The sequence below is a fragment of the Lissotriton vulgaris genome, chromosome 6 (assembly GCF_964263255.1).
Source record: "Lissotriton vulgaris chromosome 6, aLisVul1.2, whole genome shotgun sequence".
Lineage (NCBI taxonomy): Eukaryota > Metazoa > Chordata > Amphibia > Caudata > Salamandridae > Lissotriton > Lissotriton vulgaris.
Window position 1 is genome coordinate 271,401,849 of NC_141694.1, and position 22,665 is coordinate 271,424,513.

General features: G+C 46.7%; 1 protein-coding gene across 2 annotated transcripts in view; it reads left to right on the forward strand.

The window, feature by feature from the left end:
• Positions 1-22,665, forward strand: part of SMC6 (structural maintenance of chromosomes 6) — a 602,788-nt gene that overhangs the window by 102,108 nt on the left and 478,015 nt on the right. For both annotated transcript variants that reach the window (XM_086926302.1, XM_086926303.1), the window contains exon 10: positions 11,371-11,469. In XM_086926302.1, coding sequence (XP_086782428.1) covers positions 11,371-11,469 — 99 coding nt within the window. The remainder of the gene's footprint in view (positions 1-11,370; positions 11,470-22,665) is intronic.

Genomic DNA, 22,665 nt, shown 5'->3' on the forward strand with positions numbered 1-22,665 from the left:
GCGGTGCTATGAGCGCACTCTTACGCGCATGGTATATGCGCCAGGAGATTGTCCTGGGTACGATTAACAGGACTAAAGCCAGATGCTCAGCAAAGAATCATGAACCTCCCGTTCTCTGGTTCTTTTCTCTTCGGCACTCACCCTGACGAAGAGATGAATAGGATGAAAACCGAGTTGGACATGGCCAAGGCGATTGGGTTGGAGAAGAAGAAGTAGTTAAGCGCTGCTACAAATCCAACCAGCGCAAGGGGCCTCAACAGAGGGTTCAAACCCCTCAGTGGTCCCAAAACAAGAACCCGGGGAAGACCCAGTTTCGAGGAGGAAAGTCCAACAGAGGTAGAGGTGGTCACCAACAGCAGTCCTCTACCATGACGAGAGGCGGGAAGTCATGAGCAGTGGCCTCCTTCTCCTCCTCCGCCGCTGTTGCCCACTCCAGTGGGAGGAAGTGTTTCTCAACATCTAGCAGAGTGGGCCAGCATCACAGGAGATCGCTGGGTGCTGAATATAATACCACCAAACAAGTCTCGTCCTCATCAGTTAAAGCTGCTTCGAAAAGAGGTGACAGCTCTTCTCCAAAAGCAGGCGATAGAGGAGGTTCCACCCTCTCAAAGAGGAAAATGAGTTTACTCCAGATACTTTCTTGTCCCCAATAAAGATCAGGAGGACAAGTTTCGACCAATTCTGGACCTTCGACTTCTGAACAAGGTCATTGTGAAGGAGAAGTTTTGCATGTTGGCCCTTCACCAAATATTTCCACATCTGCAAGTAGGGGATTGGTTGTGTTCGGTGGACCTCCAAGATGCGTACTTACACATTTCCATCGCAAAACATCATCGGAAGTACCTACGGTTTGTGGTCGGCCACAAACATTATCATTACAAGGTCCTGCCCTTTGGACTGAAATCAGCTCCACAATTCTTCACCAAATGCATGGCAGTGGTGGCAGCTTTTCTTCACAGAAAAGGCCTCTTCGTCTATACATACTTGGACGACTGGCTGCTAAAAGGTTCATCCCCACTGCAAGTGAGTCACAACTTCCAGTTCTGTCTGCAGCAGCTGCACGACCTCGGGCTGCATGTCAACATGGACAAGACAGTGCAGCAGCCAGCCCAGTCCATCCACTACCTCGGCTCCGTTCTGGACTCAAGTGTGGGAAGAGCGTATCCTTCGGAGGAGAGACTGTCTTCCATGAAACAGAGATGCAGGCTTCTGCTCCAGGTCCAGAATACGACAGTCCGGCAGGTGGCATCCCTGCAAGGATCCATGGCGTCCTGCATCTTTCTCATTCCCAACGCCAGGCTGAGGATGCGTCCTTTGCAGCAGACTCTGGATGACCAGTGGGATCAGTCGACCGCTCGCTGGGAAGATCAGATCTCTCTCTCCCAGGCGGCGAGATCCATCCTCTCATGGTGGACCCAGCAGCGGAATCTGATGGTGGGAGTCCCTTTTCACCAGCCTTACCAGTGCAATCGGTGATGACAGACGCGTCTCTGGAAGGCTGGGGGGCACACATGGGGTACCTTCAGATTCTGGGACGGTGGTCGGCAAAAGAACAGACCTACCACATCAACATGCTGGAGCTACGAGCAGTCCATCTGGCTCTGAAAGTTTTCCTGCCTGCAATCGTGTCCGATTCAGTCCTGGTCCAGACCGACAACACGACAACCATGTTCTACCTGAACAAGCAGGGTGGAACTCGGTCGCGTCCTCTCTCCCTGGAGTCACAAGCGATCTGGCACTGGCTGCTCGCCCGGAACCTCTCGGTGGTGGCGGTGCATCTTCCAGGAGAGCTAAATTTCAAGGCATACTCACTTAGTAGACACTTCGAAGATCAGCCAGACTGGGTGCTACACGACGAGGTGGTGGCGGACCTTTTCCATCGTTGTGGTCGTCTGGAAATAGATCTATTCGCGGACGACAAAAACAGAAAATGCCACGCCTTCCCGTCCAGATTCCACCGTCCAGGGACAAGGGGGAATGCTCTTTTGATGGACTGGTCATGGACATTTACCTACGCCTTTCCTCCTCTGCTCCTGATCCGAAGGTGGTGTCCAAGCTTATCAGATCCAGCATGAGCATGATTCTGCTAGCTCCAGACTGGCCACGGCAGTGGTGGTACCCGGACCTTTTACATCTGTCGGTACTTCCACACAGGAGACTACCATGCAGGCCGGACATGCTTACCAAGATGGGCGGGAGGATTCTTCATCCCAACCTTCCCTCACTGAACTTGACAGCATGGCTCCTGAGGTCCTGCAATACGGACATTTAGATCTGCCTCCTGATTGTATGTATATTTTAAAAGCAGCAAAAAGACCCTCCACAAGATCGTCATACGCGTTTAAGTGGAAGAGGTTTTTTCTTTGGTGTAGAGAGCAACACTTTGATCCTACAAAGGGACAGGAGGATGTCATTCTCCCTTACCTCCTGTATCTAGCAAGATCTGGTCTTAAGTATGCATCTATCAGGGTGCATTTATCTGCCATTATGGCGTACAGGAAGTCACCTAGTCAGCCCTCCTTTTTCCAGATGCAGGTGGTCAAGGACTTCTTACAGGGGTTAAAGAAGGTGTATCCCCCTGTTTGAAATTCTGCTCCTCCGTGGGAGTTGAACCTGGTGTTATCGAAGTGGATGGGCCCTCCTTTTGAGCCAATCCACAGAGCTTCCTTGCAGCATTTGTCTTGGAAGGCCGCTTTTCTGGTAGCAATTACAGCAGCACGCAGAGTAAGCGAGATCCAAGCACTCTGTACCAATGAGCCTTAAACTGTTTTCCACCATAACAGAGTAGTCTTTCTTTTCTCCCTAAGGTGGTGTCTGATTTTCACATCAATCAGTCCATTTCCCTGCCATCTTTCTTCCCTAATCCAGTGACTCCAGCTGAGCGTTCGCTTCATTCCTTAGACCTCAAGAGGGTGCTTAAGTTCTACTTGGAAAGCACAAAGGGAATAAGAAAGACAGATCAATTATTTGTTAATTATGGCGCCATGAGAACAGGCTTCCCAGCCGCTAAGAGATCCATTTCGAGATGGATTATCTAATGCATTACCTTAGTTTACCAGCTGGCGAAAAGGCCCTTACCTTTACCACCCAAGGCACATTCCACCAGGGTGAAAGCAGCCACACTGGCTTTCTTGCATGACGTCCCTATGTCAGAGATTTGCAAGGCCACAACCTGGAAATCAGTTCATACTTTTACGAGGCACTACTGCCTTGAATCTGATTCCAGGGCTGATGCTCAAGAAGGCCAGGCCTCCTTGAGAAATCTGTTCGGATAGTAGTTTCCTCAATCCTAGCTTGATTTTTACTAGGCTTACTGATCACGTTTTCTGTGTTCTCCTTTGCCCGCAGGGAGATGAGGTGAAACTCGCTATTCTATTCTAATGCTTATGACTATTGATGAGGATCCCTTGGAAGAGAAGGATTAGTTATTTACCTGTAATCCTAGTTCTCTTCCAAGGGTATCCTCATCAAAGTCATAAGCAACCCTCCCGCCTCCCCGGGCAAAGGACTATTTCAATTTGGAGATTGTTAACCTCCTTGTTCAATGGATTTTTCAGTCTCCGCAAAGAACAGCTGATCTAACTGGCACCCCTGAGGCATGATGGGAAGCTGGGAGTCACGAGTGCCTTAAAGGCACGGTGTCAGTTTATTGCTATACTGCTACAGGTTAGCTTTTCAGTCTTTTTAGACTGTGTATTTGCAATACAGCCTGGGAGCTTTCTATGCTTTCAGTGTTTTATGAGAATTTCGACTGCTTTATAAGCATTAAAACAGTTTCTAAAGAAACTTTGTTGTTGTTTCTCATGTTTCTAATGCAGGTTATTCATGTATGGTGGAAATTCTTTACAGCATTATTCAGCTCTGGTGTTTATTAGGCATGCTATTGCTTAATTTATATATATATATATATATATATATATATATATGTATGTATATATATATATATATATATATATATATATATATATATATATATATATAATATAGTGTTTCCGGGGTCCTGCGCATGGGCGGGAATATTCTAATGCTTATGACTTTGATGAGGATACCCCTGGAAGAGAACTAGGATTACAGGTAAGTAACTAATCCATATTTAACTCTTCTGTGTACTGATTTATGTTCCTTATTTAACAAATAATTCAGAGGAATGTGCTTAGTCATATGTTAAAATTATATATTAACTAAGAACATGTTCATTGCTTTCAGGCTTGTGGCCAAGGCTTTAACAGAAAGACTTAAGAATAAAGGCAGAGAACCCTATAACTTAGGTCTAGGAGACAGGGTAAATGACAGTATTATCAACACAAAGGAAAACCCTCTTACCCTGTGTTTCTTTTACTTCATCCTACTTTGTAGAATCTATGGTCCACGACGGCTGAAATGCCAGAAACCGGTCCCCGGAAGCTTGTTTCCTTCCCAGTATAAGAATTGGCTTGGTAGTTTGGTTTGCCCTGTTCCCTTCATGCACTGGGACAGGAACAGACTAATTTGCTTGTAGCCAGGTTCTGAGCTGGGATGGTGCAGTGTGCTAAAAAACGGTGATGGATCAAGCCCTGATCTCTTGACTAGGTAAGAGTATTCTGCATCATTCAGAAACTCTGTCCATCACCACCCCCTTTTTCCAAAATCGATTTTGTCCACACTACGTGTGGGAGGGCATACTCAGACGTGAGTCCCTTGCTCATTGCACCATCAGGATTCAAGCAAGCCGGGCCGACGACGGCTGAAATGCCAGAAACCGGTCCCCGGAAGCTTGTTTCCTTCCCAGTATAAGAATTGGCTTGGTAGTTTGGTTTGCCCTGTTCCCATCATGCACTGGGACAGGAACAGACTAATTTGCATGTAGCCAGGTTCTGAGCTGGGATGGTGCAATGAGCTAAAAAACGGTGATGGATCAAGCCCTGATCTCTTGACTGGGTAAGAGTATTCTGCATCATTCAGAAACTCTGTCCATCACCACCCCCTTTTCCAAAATCCATCTATGGTCCAACACACATTAACTTAGTAAAAACAAAAAAACAAAAAATTATACATCAGCTGCATATATTCAACCACAAAAAATAATATATATTAATTTATTAATTTTTGTGTGTGTATATATATCTTTCGAAAGGGGAAGAAGAGTGTGGATGATTTTATATATATATATATATATATATACATACACCACACACACATATACATAAATATTCACTGAAAAAAGCAAAGGTTAGAGGGACATTATAGTAAGGCTCAGGTTTCACTTGTGCAAAACCAGTAAAATTCAGCTGTTCTAGTTAGTGAGCTGACTATAACTCGTGCCCCCGCAATGCTCTGCTTATGACCTCACATAATACTTCACTCATGACATGACCCAGTGACTGTTTTTAAAAGGGTTATGAGTGTTAAATACATATAAGAAGGTGTATTGGTGAATCAGTGGGTGTAGAAATGCCTGTATGGATCATTACGTGGGTGCATGGCTGACTGTATAGTAAGGGATTAGGTGTCTCAGGGAATGTATGGGTGAGTAACTGGCTGTGTTACTGTCTGCTTCAGTCTGTCAGTTGTTGCCTAAGTGGTTGTATGGGTGTGTGAGTGGATTCCTGAGTGGATGTATGGGTAACTGGCTGTCTAAGAACTTGTATGGGTGTGTGGGTGTGTGAGGAGGTTTGTGACTGCCTGTATGGATGAGTGAGTGGGTGAGTCAATGGCTGTATGGGGGAGTGTGTGTGTATAGCTGTGTTGGTAGGCGAGTGAGTGGCTGTGTCAGTGGTATATGGGTGAGTAACTGGGTATGTGAAAGACAGTATAGGTTAGTGATGGGATATATTAGTGACTGTATGGGTGAGTGAGTGAAATGGAGAGTGGCTTTATGGGCGAGTGTGTGCTTGTATCAGTAACCGTATAGGTGATTATGTGTTAATAACTGTATGAGTAGGTAAGTGGGTGTGTAACTGGGTGCAGTGCGTAAATGGCTATGAGATTGACTGGGTGTGTGAGTAGGGGTTGGGAGTAGCTCTATGGGTGACTGACTCAGTGAGTGAGTGGCTTTATGTTTGTATGAGTGGATATGTCAGTGCCTGTATGGGTGAGTGAGTGGCTGTGTAAATACTGGTATGACTGCAAATGTGTTTGAGAATGGTGATGTGGAAGTTGGAATGGGTGTATGAAAGGTTATATGGGGGTATGAGTGGGTGCGTCAGAGATTCTGTGGATGATGTCATCAGTGATGTCCCTGAGCATGCCATGAGTGAAGTAATATGTTAGGTCATAAGCAGTGCATTGCATTGCGGGGGCGCAAGTTATAGTTAGTTCACTAACGAATGGCTGAATTTCACTGGTTTTGTACGAGTGAAACCTGAGCCTAACTATAATGTCCCTGTATCCCTTGGTTTTTTCAGTGATTTTTTAATGTTTTTTTTAAGTAGTAGTCCCGTTTGCAGAGTGGTGGAGAAAAGGGGCGGGCCTCTGACGATCATGCTGTTGCAGGAGGTACCAGGAGGGCTTCGTAGCCCCCAAGGTCCCTCAGGCGTAAAGTGGAATTTGTCCCTCAACCAGTATTGCGCTAGGAACCACGTTTGCAGAGTGGTGGAGAAAGGGGGCGTGGCATTTGAGGATCTCTTAGCCATCCCTCTGTGTGGGACTTATTGGAGGTAACAGCAGGGGTATTTGGCCCCCAATGACGCTCTTGGGTCCAACTACTCCTCCTGCTACCTCCAATAAGTCCCACACAGCGGGATTGCTGAGAGGTTTTTAGTGGCCACACCCCCTTTCTCCAGCCCTCTGCAAAGGCACCTCCTGGCGCACTACTAGTTGGGGAATGAAGTCCCTGCTGTCTCCCCGCCTCCTGCAGGAGCCAGCATTGCTTTTACACTTAGGGAACTGCTAACATGCACCTCCCTATGTGTAAAAGCAATTCTATTTCAGGACCGGAGGCGAGGGCGCTTTGCTGGCGCAGGTCCGGGATCTAATGGAGCTGGCTCTGGCATTGAGAAAGAGTCTGGCACATCTAGCGTTGCCTGTGGCCCCATGGTGCACATGCAAGCAATGAGCTGTGTGAGGCGCTCCTACATAGGGCCCATCGCCTCATCAACTGCCTGATATGTGGAGGCCTCCACCGCATTATAAAAGTATCCGTCCCATGGGAGATAACCCAAAGGATTTTCATAGACTTTGTCTGTGGGCTCCATGCTATAGGAGTAATTAGGAGTAATTAGGCCTTCCCCTTAAGTATGTATGTATTGGCATTTATATAGCGCACTACTTACCCGTAGGGTCCCAAGGCACTTCGACCGCTGCGAAACCCTTCCTGGCTTCCCTGAGAGATGGTCCCTTAATGGGTATCTCCAGGGTGAGACCAGGCATCCCCGGCGGTCTGGTGGGGCCGTTAGTGAAGATGAGGCAAGCTAATGCCCAGAGTTGCCGAGTGTGATCGCTGATCAGAGTGGGCACCGAGGCGAGAGAATTATCGAGTCCGCTGACCCTGGTCCAGAAACCTGCCGCTCCGGGAATCGAACCCTGGTCCCGGGCCGTCCTCTGCTCTCGGGTCTGCCGCCTCTAACCAGTGAGCCACACTACTTCACTAAGTAAACTAGGTCAGGGTAATCTAGCCTTTCAGTGCTAAGAAGGTTGCACCCTGCGTGAGGGGGTATTAGGGCAGTCTAAGGCTGCTTTTGGAGAACTGAGGGTGTACTCACAGGAATTAAAGTGGGCAGTGCCACACCCGAGAAGGGTCTATGGCCAGGGGACACTCCCCTTGGTGCCAAAAGTACCTAAATGGCGGTTGCTATAGATGCCTGGGAGCGTGTTCCCTCAAATGTATTGTCTGCAATCATTGATGCGAAGTACATACCCCAGGGGGCTTCAAACAACGAGAATACAGACCATGTGTAAAATCTCAGAACGGTGGCTCCGATATGAGCGAGGGGCAAGTTTTACAATACTGATCCCAGAGAAGGCCGTCTCGCTCTCTCCAGGAAAGGGCTCCGGCAGGCACAGCACCCGATGCGCTTTGGGATTTGCCAGTTTCGTAACTGATAGAAATCACGCTCCTGATGGTGAAGCTGCCGGGGTCAGCACTGCGGCACTGTAATTGTCTGCCTTGAGGGAGCGGAAAGATGCTCCTGCGAGAGGATTCTAGCAAGGTTTGCTGCTAGAAAAGAAAGACATAGGCAATTCCGTAGCAATAAGCAATCAAACCAGATTAAGAAGTAAAAAACCCGACTTAGATGCAGGCTGCAAGTAGCGAAGAAAGAGGAAGATCACAGTTCAAGAAGGACGATAACAAGCAGTCGGGGCTCCGGATTGGTTGCTCCGGTGGACTACAGATGTGTTACGATTGTATGTGGTGGGAGACTTCTCCCAAGGACTCATGGAACTTATAGTTTAAATGCTTGCTTTTAGCAAAAAAGTTAAAAGATGATTTATTCGCTCTGTTGTCAAAAAGAAATTAAATCAGATGTTTTTATTAAAGGCGCTAGTTAATAAAAGCAAAGAGAGAAAACCATAATCCTCGCCTCCGTGTCCTTAAAAGAATTGAAACTTTCTTACACAATATTTAGGAACAGTTTTCATTCTGTACCGTTTCTAGTAAGTGAGAGCATTTTCTGTACAAAATTGATACACGTGCTTCCTGGAGGAACTCCTTTGCTTATGAAGGGTTTGGTCTTCGGTTAGCTTTAGAATACAGCTGTTGAGATTCTGGAATTATGTGTTGTATAGTTTAGATCCCTGAAAAACCAATACCCACCCATTCTTTTTATAAATACAAACCGGTTTATCCCTTTTAAGGGGCTCTATAGTTCTAGTAGATTTGTACCTTGAAGCATTAAAGTGTTTAAGAGTGAAGTCAGTTATCCTATACCACAAAATATGCTCTACTATTATGGACAGCAGTGTAGTTAAATGAGAGAGAGAGAATGAATGAGATAATTTTTTTTAGCACTACTTTAACACCATTATTTAAACACATCATTGCTTCGATCTCACTTTCTATGCAATTGGAATGAGCATTACTTTGACCACAATTCTGTACCTTACTGTTACCTGAACACTAAACTGAGTCTGATTAAGCCTATTTTTAACTCTGTCACCCTAACCATAAATTATATTTTGTTTAAATAACTTATATGAAGATAAGCAAATCCAGTGAATATTAATATTACCTTCAATTATGTTTCTATTGATTGGAGCCCATAATAAAATAACTCTAGTTTATGCAAAAAATTGAATTGTAACCCATAAATCCTGAAAAAGATTTCGTGAGTTAATCAACATTTGCCTCTGTGGTGTCTTTTAAAAAGGATATGCTATTCTTTCCCAATGTAAAATGGAAATTCGAGCCTTTTACTCAATTTGTTATGGGATTCGCCATAGAAAGACCGTATTTAAAGTACAGTTCAACATTTTAAACCCACAATGAAGATTATTAGCAATAGCATTTACACTGGCAGTGTTCGTTATTTTCAGTTTGAATAACATCAGAAATTGCTCTAATTTACAATAGTTGATTTATTGTACAACAAGCCTTTAAAAATTGCACGTTTTGAGAAGCTTTGGAGGGATTGCTCCTCTAGTTAAACCATGTTCTGCTTGCATGGTCTGTCAACTAAATGTCCTTCTGCTATTCCTGTTGCCAAGTAGCTCTTATCTGTGGTCATCTCCTGCAATCAAACCTACAGTTTCACACATCGATCAAAAGCTTCCAAGAGAGAAGAAATCACCCCGTAGTGACATCTGTTGCATTTGCCACGCATAGTATCTCGCCCTCTTTCAAGGCCTCCATTTGCTTGCATCCAAATATGCTGAATTTTTAACATTGTCCCATGCACAGTGTTAAGTTTGCACGTCTTCTACCTTTCTGATATCTTGACTCCTTTTCACCCACCTACATCCATAAGGTTAGCCACCTGTAACAGACTCTCAGTCCGTCCCATAAGATACAAAGCTTTTGGGGATAGTGGTCTCCTGTAGATGTGTCATTACCATAAAACTCACTTTCTCTGTCCCTCTCCACCTTGAATAAGACTTTTGAGTTTCAGAAAAGACTGAAGGTAAATTTGTTTTCTTAGGCCCATGGGTTACATCAAAGCTGACTGCTTCCTGAAGGAACGATCTTTTAATGCTATATTTATCTTGATTTTTTTTTTGCTTCCTCCCCAATCCTGTGTAATAAGTCCCTTCCCTGCAAAGTGATTTAACATTGCCACAAGTAGGCATGAGCACTATTTTATATCCAACAGATAAACGATAAAAAGTTAGCCATGAAGGAAAGTTGTAACCTGATATAAAATAATTTCTTTGGTGAAAGGCCCTGTTATGTATATGCTGGAAAAAGTAAGGAATGTGTAAAGTAACAAATATTGCTCTGATCTTGATAATTGTTACCTTACGTAAAATTAGGTCGGAAACCAGTAGTTGATGGATAAAAGTCAGATTGCTAGCAAACATTCCCACACAATGACTGTTAAGGATTTTTGGGTGAAAATAGCAGACCCAAGAAATGTCACATTAAGGAATATTGCTCTAGGGCATAAAAACGTCCCTACTATATAGCTTTTTCAACTGTTTCCTACCCGACCTGAGTGCAAAGGCTTCACTAGTCATTATTACAATGGTAGCACAACATCCTCCTTTTCTGGTTTGCAAGATGTTTCTAGGAATAATTTAAGATCTACAGATCACAGCATATTTGAGTGACAAATGTTCAACTCTCTCACCCGTCCTGACAGGTATTTAGATTACATTATGAATACCATGTCAATCAACCCCTCCCCCCCCCCTGCCCCCTCGGCGGTTGTATGGCATTGCATGTTGCCTGTAGTGCTCCAGCATCCTCTAACTTCATAGTAGGGCAGTAAAAGGGCATGCGCATAACATTTTGCCATTCACCTGTGCCTCAAAGCTGAGCAGTTCTTATTATGGTGTAAGTTTCAGTGTTTTGTAAAATTGTTTTTGTAAGGAAAAACCTTTTCTGTCTACTATAGGGCTCATAAAATCCACTCGCCATATCTCATTTGTGAGCCAGATTTAAATAGGGCAAGCTATTTTTAGGTCCTACTCGCCCTTTCTGGTGAGTAGGAAGACAAACTGACAGTTGACCTGTACAGCCGAGCAAATGTAACTAGATAATAAGATTTAAAGGCAACTTTATTCACAAAGTGAATGAACAATAAAAATGCCGTTAAATCTTGTCTCTTTCATTTCAGAGACAGAGGTCAAGTGCATTACAGTTAGGTCGAGTAGATTTTTTTTAGTTCTACACCTGCAGATCTAATAACAATGTTATGATTTTTTTAGCCTTGCACTCAAGAGTTTTATCAAATTATTGATAAACTGCATGAATATGAAATTGTTAGTTAATAGTGTTTGGTGTCATCCCTTGCTTAGGTCAATGAAATTGAAAAGAATATCAAACCTGTTGCTGACTACATTAATGTTGAAGAAGGGCGCACTGTTAAATACAACCAGAAAATAGAAGAATGGCAGGTATGGTTGTAATTCTAATGACAATTTTGAAAACACCAGATTCTACTCTCTGTGAAAACAGTTTTTTTTTCTTCTCCCTCCTCTCCTATCGACCTTATCTCCTTTCAACTCTGCTTCATTCTTTCACCTCTCAGGTGCCTTCTCATTCTTCTCCTCCATCCCCCAGTTCGCAGTCCTCTCCCTCTTTTCTCCATTCTAGGATGGCTCTTTACTGCTTCCATTATTTCCTCTCTTTTCTTTGCCCAACCCCCAGCCGAGAGGGATTGGTGTCCTCACTATGTCATCCGTACATGATCACTCGTTCAGTAATTGCCTGTACAACATTCTTTTCATGGTATAAGCGTATATTTCCTAACAAAATTTGTTTTGTGTATATTGTCTTAGTAATATATGACTAACTCAAATGTTTTCTCACAGCTCTGCTCAGTTCTTTCATATTTCTCACAGATAAGTTTTATTTCCTTCTGGATATTTATAATGTGGGACCAGAAAGGACAATTTCGCCCTTTTAAGTCCTATGGGAAGAAGAGGGTTGACGTTGATGATCCCCACAAGGATTGCATCTATTGCCTCTATCGTCATCATGAGGCAAAACATTGCAAAATCTGCTGCACTTTCTCATCCAAAACTCTGAGCAATAGAGAGGGCAGGCTTCTCCAGTATTGGGTTGTCTTTCATAGATTCACATGCCTGAATCATTCCCCGTCGTCGGAGTGGGAGTCCCACGGTACATAAAAAAGCAATAATTATGCACATATAACCAAAAACCTTGGTAACATAAAACCAGGAAGTAAAGTAGCCTAAAGCTACAAGGAAAACAATTCCACATCTCTGACTATCAAAGTCGTTATACATAGTCCAAACTGCAGCCAATCAGGCGACAGCACCCACCAGAATGTTCTCCTCAGAGGCTCGGGCTCTCAGATTTTCTACTGCACGTCGTGTGAAGGGACCTCCCTGAGCTCTGCTCAGTACTTTCCTAATTCCTCAGGAAGTTCTTCACTTATGATGTCTTCTTAAAAGAAATTGTAACGCCCTGAACGTCTCAGGATCGTTTAACAGACACGATAATGAGGACGCAACCACTTGTGAAGGGTTAGTTATTTTAATGAAGGCAAAAATAATACAAAGAGTAAACAAAAGTTATAGTCACTGGAATCCTCCAGGCTAAGTACGTTACCAGCCCACAGCACGGATGGTCCTAACCGTCCTCTGCATATACGCCGATCCCGGCGTATGCCAACAGAGGGCAGAAATGAAATGGCCGACAATGCCAATCGGTAGGCTGTGAGGGGCACGAAGAGTGTTGGGGAGAATCGAGGAGTCAGGGAAACACCCAGCCGGGGTCTCTACCTGAAGGGAGCAGCCGCTCAACCTCTTCCTCAGACTGCACCGGGACGCGGAGTCACCTCCTGGTGATGCGTCACCGATACCCCATTCAAAAGCAAGAAGACTGAACCGAGAGCAGCCGCTCGATCGATCCTGTGGACTTCCGAGTCTGTAACGCGGCAAACACCTCCTGGTGTGCGTTACAGCTGGCAGTCCCTGTATCTCTGGTCGGGCTGGGAGTTACGACTCCAACCAGCAAAAGCGCCACTGCGCTTTGACTCAGCCGAGTCAAAAAGCGAAGCTCAATGGTTGACCGGTAGAGCTTCCGGGTCCTTCACAGGTGACGATGGGGCAAGACACGGCCCAGGGAGTAACGACTCGACCTACCTCCGTTTTTGCCTTACTGGAGCACCACTCCGGAACACTGCTCTTCACGAAGCAGGTACGTCGGTGTAAACACAATATCCGACAGCGTTGTACCTCCCGGTTCCTCCCTTTATAGGGCGTGTTTTCCTTGAGTTATGTAACAGCTCTCCTGTTTACATAAGGGCGTGTTTTCCTTGAGTTATGTAACAGCTCTCCTGTTTACATAAGGGCGTGTTTTCCTTGAGTTATGTAACAGCTCTCCTGTTTACATAACCTCTCAACCGCTAAGCATCCTGGGAGATGTAGTCTGTTTTCGCTGGTTACCGTTTTCCTCCCCTCGCATGACAGGAATTCTTGACAGAAATCTCCATTTAGACCTTGTGAGTCTAGTGGGAAGCTCAGGCTTTTCTCTGAAGATCCCCACAAGAAATGCATTGACTGCCTTTACCCGGATCACCAGGTGAGAGACTGCAAGATATGCAGGACCTTCCCTCAGAAAACCCTCAGGGACAGAGAAGGGCGTCTACTTCTGTGGCTACAGAAGATTAAGGACCAAGGCAACCCCTTATCTGAGGTGGGAAGTATTGCCTCTGGTTCAATGGTGTCCTCTAGGAAGAGGGTTGCTGATGAGGATTTGTCTTCTCCTGCGGCTAAGGTGTTAAGAAAACAACAACCCTCTAAGGGTTCTGAATTGCCTTCCACCACAAAAAAGGCTCCTCCACCTTCTAAGGGCAAGCCTCTGCCTTCCACGCCCCCAAGAAAAACTGTGAAGTCTCTGGCTCCAAAATGGCCTTCTGAGAAGGATTTACCTCAGAAAAAGACCCTGTCGTCGACGGTGACTATGACTTCTTCGTCGACGAAAATCACAGTTGACACGACTTATACGTCGACAGTTATCTTCTTGTCACCGAGGCTTCAAATGATTGTCATCGGGGTCATCCCCATCAACGCTAGTCTCCGTCTCTGTGAAGCCCATCTTGTCGATGAGAGAGAGTGAGAGAGAGTGCCTACCGTTGACGTCCCGTCGACAACGGAGGTTAGAAGGATCTCGCCGACGACCACCTCATCGTCGAAGACTGCCTCGTCGACGTCTGGCTCGTCGTCGAAGACCACCTCGTCATCGACGACCACCTCGTCGACTAAGACTGCCTCGTCGACGAAGACTTCCTCGTTGTCCAAGATTAAATTTAAATAGTCATTGAAAACTTCCTTGCAAACGGTCTCACCTTTGACTGCAGTGCAACCGACGGCGACTCCATTGACGGCCCCCGCGTTGATGCTGTATTTATCATCTTGCACAGATTTGCAGGTCTGGTCAGCGTCTACGGCAACATCTACACCGTCTAAGACAGCATCTTCTTTATTACAGAGACATGGTTATTCACTTGAGGCCCTTTCTCCATTGCATATTTCTCTAACCAAGGTATCTCTTCAGGTTCCTGAGCAATTACTGGATTCGGAAGAGAGTTAGGAGATCTCTGAAGTAGATGACGGGTTTCGCACTGCCAGAAGCCCTTCAGAATTGTTAATTAAATATCAGGAGGATGACCAGGATGAACAGCCTTCCCCAGAGCCTGTGGCCCCTGTGCGAAGTTGGCCTGATATATGATGCTCACTAGTTCTAGTGATCACCTTGTATCAGTCCAAACAACCCTCATGGTGATTGGTTGTAAGTCAACCTTATAGACCATCTGTCCTAATGGTAGCATGGACACAGCAGTCTTAGGCTAAACTCTTTTGGCATGTAAAGCCAGCTGTTTTACCAAATATAACCCCTTGAATACCAAATGAAAGGACACCACACAGGTAGTTATGAAAATAAACAAGATGTTTATTAACTAACCTACACCTCTGAACTCTTTATGAGATCAGAGGGCTAAGCATATGACCAGACTCTTAAGAAAAATATGTTAAGTTGCACGAGTTACAATGTTGCCCTAGGGGCTCAACAAACCATATACTAAACAAGTGGTAAGAGGAAGTCGATAGAAGGAATGGAGCTGTCCAGAGGCTGTATGATCGCTGGGACTATACTATCCTAACTTTAGGTAAGTAATAGGAGGCCCACGGAACGCGTGTGCAGAGTGTGAACTCACACGCGAGATGCGTAACAACGTCCATGGACAGTACAGTTCAAGAAAAAGGGGAGTACGGACACTCCTGACTAGTTAGGACTGAAACGACTGTGAATCTGGACACTAGGGGAGTCAATCTACCCTTGAGCACCGAAATGCTCTTGTTACCTCACCCACGGGCTGCGGGTGCGAAGTTGTGTCGCGTTTCTGCGTTGAAGTCTATGGAGCCTGAAAGAAAAGATGTTGCAGACGACCAGGAGGAAGATGTCCGGTGTGATCTAAGGGTGGATCAAAGAAGCTGAAGACCTGAAAGCAGAGGGGACAATGTTCAAAGTCACTAGCCAGTGACTGGAGTGGAACCAGGAAGGAACCAGAGGCTGTTGTCGCGATCAGGTAAAGAGTGGACGCTTGACTCTGCAGCCACGTGGACCAGGTGGTGTCTTCGACGACCAGGATGGAGGCACGAGCTGTTCCACGCAAGCTCTCACTGTCGATGGTGTTGGATCCGGATTCGGCGTCCACAGGCCTTGGCAAAGGCAACCCACGCGGTGAGTGGAATCGGCGCCTGGTGCGGACCAGGAGGGTCCGGGGTGCTTCTCCTTTGCAGGGAAACAGGGGCCAGTCTGGAGACCAGCGGTGTGGATTTCAAGGATCGTCGTCTAGGAGGCCACTAGCCAGCCGGCAAGTGACCAGACACCGCGTCTAGCAGCAATCAAGCAAAAGGGCCCCACGCAGATCTCGTGGATGCTGGAGGGCTGATCTTCTGTGCAGGAGATGCTCTGGGCTGAGGCTTCTCAATCCCCAAAGCACTTCGTCGAGGATACCTCAGAAGTCGTGCTGGAAGCGAAGTGCAGTTTTTTCAAGATGGCCGGTCCCACGTGTCTCGTCGCACCCACGGATCTCAGCTGTGCTGCAGATGTAGGTAGAGGTCGGAGAGGTCTGGGAATCCGGCTCTCGTCGGGCTCTGAAGTCTGGATCCTCGAGGGAAGGCGACAAAGTGAAGCCGCTGGACGCTTGATGGTGCCTGCTTGTGCAGGGTGGACACTCCTTGCCCACAAGGGAGATTTCTTCAGTCTTCTGTGGAGCAGAACGTCGAAGTCCAGAGTTTCTTCTTGTAAAATCAATTCAGGATAATCTAACTTGGAATGGGACCAGCTCCTATCTTTATTCTGCTAAAGGGGGCTGTACTATCACTAGGTCCCTCCTATGGGTGGGACCAGGAAGGGGGGTGGTTACACCCCCTATCCTTTGTCCGGTTTCGCACCAGAGCTGGGGCTGGAGTGCCCCAGCAACTGGTTTGAACCGGGGTATGCACAGAGGCACCTTGTGTGCCCCAGGCATGTCTCATTCCTTTCAGGCCTGTCCTACCTAATACACAAAATCCTGTCTGGGGTGGTGCTAGCACCTCCCAAGGCAGGAAACCCTTTGTCCAAGCCTCCCTTGCTGGAAGGACTCCCAGCAGCAGGAGGTCAGACTTGTGTCTGTGGTGGCAGCATCCATTTTGTGATGCTGAGGCTCGAGTTAACTTTAACCGGGGTTCACAGTTACATACATGTCGTGTCCCTCTAGAAGGGTGTAATGCTACCCCCGTCACCAGAATTGGCGAGGGGGTAGTATTCCAATTCGTATGACATCTTACTCGACATGTTTTGATAATGCTATACCAAAGTTAGCAATAACTGCGAGGATTATAATGCACTTAAGAGTATATGGTATAGCGTTATCATGGAAACAGCTAAAGGACTTGGTCCCGAAAGCTGCAGACAGGCTCAGCTCATGCCAGAGCACTATCTCACATAATTCCAAGCACTCTGCCTCCAGGATTGTTAAGGCCTGCCAAATGAGTGACGTATAGGAGTATATGTGTCCATTTTAGGTTTAGATATAGGTATACTATATCTAAAGCAAAGGGTGATTACACCACCTTGCCGCAGCTGATTGATAAGCCAGTTGTGTCAGATTTGGATGGCCAGCCAGGGGTGGCATAATGCATGCTGCAGCCCCTGGTAGGCCTTGGGTTCACTTATGCCCTGGGTACCTATGTTACACTGTACAAGGACTTACAAGAGTGACCCAATACCAATTAGTAAATGCACCTAAAGTACATGGATGTCAATTTAGAGAGAGAACAGCTAGGCTGTGGGTCTGATTAGCAGGCCCACAGCCAGGGAAAGTCGTAAACCAGTGAAGCAAAAAGCAAAAATCTGGGATGACCATAGGATTGCAGACCCTACTCTCCTACAGCCCCACCTCCTGATACCATACCTACAGCTCAGACGCCTCTAGCTCTACTGAACAATCTTCAATATATATTTGACGACTGTTATCGCCGGTTTCCTCCATCTGAATCGGTGGAGTCCGTTCCACTGACACCTGTACCTCAAGCTTCCACCTCTGCATTAAGATCTCCTAGACCGCCTTCTCCGGTGCCGTCGCATCATTCTCCTCATGCAAATTCATCTGATGACGATAGGAAGGAAGGAGAAGTGGATGATAGGTCTCTTATGTCGAAGTGGGACGAATACCAAATTCAAACTCCATCTCCTTCAACTCCAGCTCCTATTGATTCTCCTCCACTGGATATCAGTGGCTTCCACCTCCTCATGGAAAGGGCAACGCAAAGGTTCCTTCTACCCATGGTAACAGAGACGGATGAATGCTTCCTTTACGATTTCAAGGATCAACCAAGGAAACAGATACGGACTATCCCCATTATTGATTTATCTGGAAGGAAGGATTGAAGGTCATGACAGCTCCTGCATCTAACCCTCCAGTTTTGCCTCGGCTCGACAAAAAATATAAAGCGCCAGTCAATTCACCGGCATGCCTCATAGGTCAACCAAAATCTGACTGTGTAATTGTGCAAGCTGCACAAAGACGGGCTAGGAATCTTTCTTCTCCGATCACAGCTCCTCCTCACAGGGATGGCAGACGATTAGACTCAGTTGGCAAAAGGGTCTCCACCATGGCAGCAACAACAGTCCGTGCTGCTAATTCACTAGCCATCTTAGGTCGGTACGACAGGCAAATGTGGTCGGACATTTCGCCATATATCAACATGTTGCCGGAACCATCAAAAGCTGAAGCTTTAAAGATTCTACAAGAAGGGTAGCGTATCTCTGTGGAGATCATAGATTCAGCCTTGAATGTTGCATCCACAGGATTTAGGCAGCTTGCGGGTGCCGCATTTCTACGTTGGCAAGGCTGGTTGAAGTCAACATCTTTTCGCCAGGAGATTCAGGCAAAGATTATTGACATGCTGTTTAATGGAGAGTCATTATTCGGCCAGCACTTGGAAGAGACCCTACAGACCATCAGAAGAGACATTGCGACAGGTAGATCTCTCAGTACTCTGCAATTCCGTAAGCCACCCTTTCGGGGTGCTAAAGGACATGGATCATTCTCTGATCAAGGGGGCTACAACCAACAAAGATCTTACCAATCATATCAAGGGAATCAGCGATACCAGCTCCAGAGACAGCAGTCGTACCGACAACGCAACACTTCGTATTCACAAAATAAAAGGAAGCTCTCCTACCTCGGATGGGATTCAAATAAGAAACAATGAGAATCGCCACTACCTCCTCTTCTGCCGCATTCCCATGTAAAAGTTAGAGGAAGGATCTCCCAATTTTACTCGATCTGGTCCGCAATAACATCGGACACGTGGGTCCTGGCCATCGTGGCCAGAGGCCATGCTTTAGAGTTCGTGAAGATTCCTCCAAATTTTCAACCAAGAGGTCCACCTCCAGCTCATCTCAAGGAGCTATTTTCCCAAATAAATTTGATGATAAAAAAAGGAGCCATCAAAAGGGTCCCTCAGTTACAGAGGGGAACAGGATTTTATTCTAGTTTTTTCCTGATAATTAAGAAATCTGGAGAGTGGCGTCCCATTCTCAACCTTCGCTACCTCAACAAGTACTTAAAGAAGTTGTCCTTCCGGATGTTAATGCTTCAGGAAATCCTTCAACTCTTGTCGGCGGGGGATCACATGGCCTCCCTCGACCTCCAAGACGCGTACTTCCATGTGCCAATTCTTCCCAGACACAGAAAGTTCTTGCGGTTCAGAGTGGCTGGCAGGGACTCACAGTTCAAAGTCCTTCCTTTCGGACTACGGTCAGAACCCCTTGTGTTTACCAAGGTTCTAGCACCGGTAGCGGCACACCTTTGTCTAGAAGGGATTCAGATCTTTCCTTATTTAGACGACTGCCTTATCAAGGCAAATTCTTTTTCAGACACAGCCACCCACATCCAGAGATGTTTATCCCTGTTTCAATCGCTGGGCCTCTCTATCAACCTCGACAAGTCTCATCTTGTTCCTTTGCAAAGAAAAACGTTCTTAGGGGCAACGTTGGACACGCAGCTGACTCAGCCTTTGTCTCAAACGAAAGCCAGTAAAAGATCTGCAAACTGGCCCGCCTATTAAGATCAAAGGGATGATCTCTTCTTGCATCCCCTTGATATCCAACTTCCGTCTCAGGATGAGGCCCCTGCAAAAAGAACTCAACCACCAATGGTTGCAGGTTTCGGGATCGTTCGACGATCTCATTTATATCACTCCTCGGATGCTAGAAGCCTTCCTCTGGTGGATTCGGAAAAAGAATGTGGAGGAAAGATGCTCATTCCTAGAAGAAGCGCTAAATTTTACCATCCCCACAGATGCGTCCCTCGAGGGATGGGGGGCACATCTTCAAGGGCTGACTGTCAGCGGCAGCTGGAACATCCAACAGCGGACGTCGCATATCAACCTTCTGGAATTACGAGCCATCTTCTTTGCCCTGAAATCCTTTCAAAACTTTATTCTAGGAGCTTCGGTGCTAATTCGGACAGACAATACAACAAGTATGCACTACTTGAACAAACAAGGAGGAACAAGATCTGCCCTCCTCATTCAACAAGCCCAAGAAATCTGGGACTGGGCGATACAACACAGAATCAGCCTATCAGCGATACATGTACCCGGGAGTTCCCAATCCCTTAGCGGATTCCCTCGGCAGATCCACAGTATCCACTCATGAGTGGGAATTGCATCAACCAACGGTAGATCGAGTCTTTCAGGAGTGCGACCAGTCAGAACAGCAAATGCCTATTCTTGCAAGTTGTCTTCCCCACAGGGAGTCTCGGAAACGCGTTTTCGATTAATTGGTCACGAATATATGTTTACGCCTTTCCTCCGATACTATTGGTTCCCAGAGATCTCCGGAAAATGAATAAAGAACGTGTTTGCCTGATTCTCATTGCTCTCAGATGACCTCGACAGTTCTGGTTCACTGAACCTCTCCTTCTATAAGAATGCGATCCCATTCAGTTTCGACCAATACCGAACCTCCTGTCCGTCCAGAACGGAGATCTGCCACCCGAACCCTGCATCTCTGAGATTAGCAGCCTGCCACCTGAACACCTTGAATTCGCTCATTTAAACGTTCCTGTGGATTGTAAGGAAGTTATAGCTAACGCTCGAGCGCCTGCCACTATAAAAACATACAGGCTTAAATGGAATAGATTCTGCATGTGGTGCCTGTGAGAAGTTGGCCTGATATGCAGTGCTCACTATTCTAGTGATCACTATGTATCAGTCCAAACAACCCTATTGATGATTGGTTGTAAGTCAACCTGATAGACCAGCTATCCTAGTAGCATGGACAAGAGCAGTCTTTAGGCTAAATTCTAGAGGGCGTGTTAAGCCAGCTGTTATACCATCACATATACCCCTTGAACACCAAGTGAAAGGACACCACACAAGTTGTTATGAAAATAAAAGTATATTTATTTAGAACACAACAGCACTGGACTCTTTATGAGGACAGGGCGCTAAGCACAATACAAAGCTCTTAAAGAATTTCTGAAAGTCGCACAATTTAGACAAATGCCCGAGGGGCACGGAAAACCATATACTACAAAAGTGGAATGCGAAATACTAGCAGGTAAGTAACTAGTCTCAAAGGCTTTAGGATCGCTAGGACTGGACTACTGAACCTTCAGATTACGAGCAGGAGGCCTAGGGAGATCGGGTGCAGAGTGTGCACTTTCATGCGGGACAAAGTCTATGGATGCTAGATTTCGTAAAGTTAGTGTTATCGGACGAATCCGACTAGGTAGAGCTGAAACGAAAAATGATCTGGACACTTAGATAGTTAAGCTATGCTGGAGCACCGAAATGCACAGGTTACCTAGCCCAGGGGCTGCGGCTGCATAGGGCTGAAAATACGTCGGGAATCCTCGTCGCAGTCTATGGAGCCTGAAAGAAGTTGTTGCTGGCAGGCGACCAGTGATGAAGTTCGATGTGATCCAAGCCTGGATCGATGATGGAGGATACCTGTAAGCAGAGGGGACCAAGTTCTGAATCACTAGCCAGTGATTAGATGGGCACCAGGATGGCACCGGACAAAGTCACCTCGACCAGGTGAGTGGGCGACGCTGGGCTCTGCAGTCTCTCGGACCAGGAGGCGGTGTCGGCGACCAGGATGGAGGTGCGAGCTGTCCCACGAAGGTATCTGCTATCGACGCCGCTGGACCCAGGATTGGGGCAACAAGTCTTGGCAAATGCAAGCCAATGCGGTGGGCTTAAAATGGCGTCTGGAGTGGACCAGGAGGGTCAGGGGTGCTCCTCTGTTGGAGGGGAGCAAGGGCCAGTCTGGAGCAACCAGACCAGCGGTGAAGATGTCGTCGTTCGTCGTCAAGAGGGCTACAAGCCAGCAGGCAAGTAGCCGGACAACGCGGTGAGCAGCAAAGAGCAGAAGGGCCCCACACAGATCTCGTGGATGCTGGGGGGGCTGGTCTTCGGCGCTGGAGCTGCTCAGGGTTAGGGCTTCTCAAACCCCAAAGCACTCACTCGAGGATCCCTCGGCGGTCGTGCTGGATAAGCGTCGTGCAGTTCTGAAGATGGCCGGTCCCTCGAGGTCTCGTCACACCCACGAATCTCAGCTGAGCTGACGATGTTGGTAGAGGTCAGAGGTGCCAGGGAAGCCGGGTCTCGTCGTGCTGGTCGGTCTGGTTCCGGAGGAAGGACGTGCAGCAAACCGCAGTGTTCTTAGTTGGTGCCCGCAGATGCAGGGTGACTACTCCTTAGTCACAAGGGAGAAATCTTGAGAAGAAGTCTTGAGTTCCTTTCGTAGAAAGTAGTTTCAGGATTCAAAGATGATCTAATTTGGAAGGGTCCCCGCTCCCACCTTTATACTAAAGAAAGGGGCTAGTACGGGACTAGGTCCTGCCCATGGGTGGGACCAGGAAGGGGGGTGGTTACACCCCTCTCCCATGCCGGACTTTCCCCAGCTCAGGGGCTGGTGTGCCCCTGGAACTGGTTCTAGCCGGCCTATGCGTAGTGAGCACCGGGGTGCCACTTGCAGTCACCTTCCTATTCAGCCCTGCCTACTCAGGATACACAAAACCCTGTCTGGGATGGTGCTAGCACCGCCCCTGACAGGAA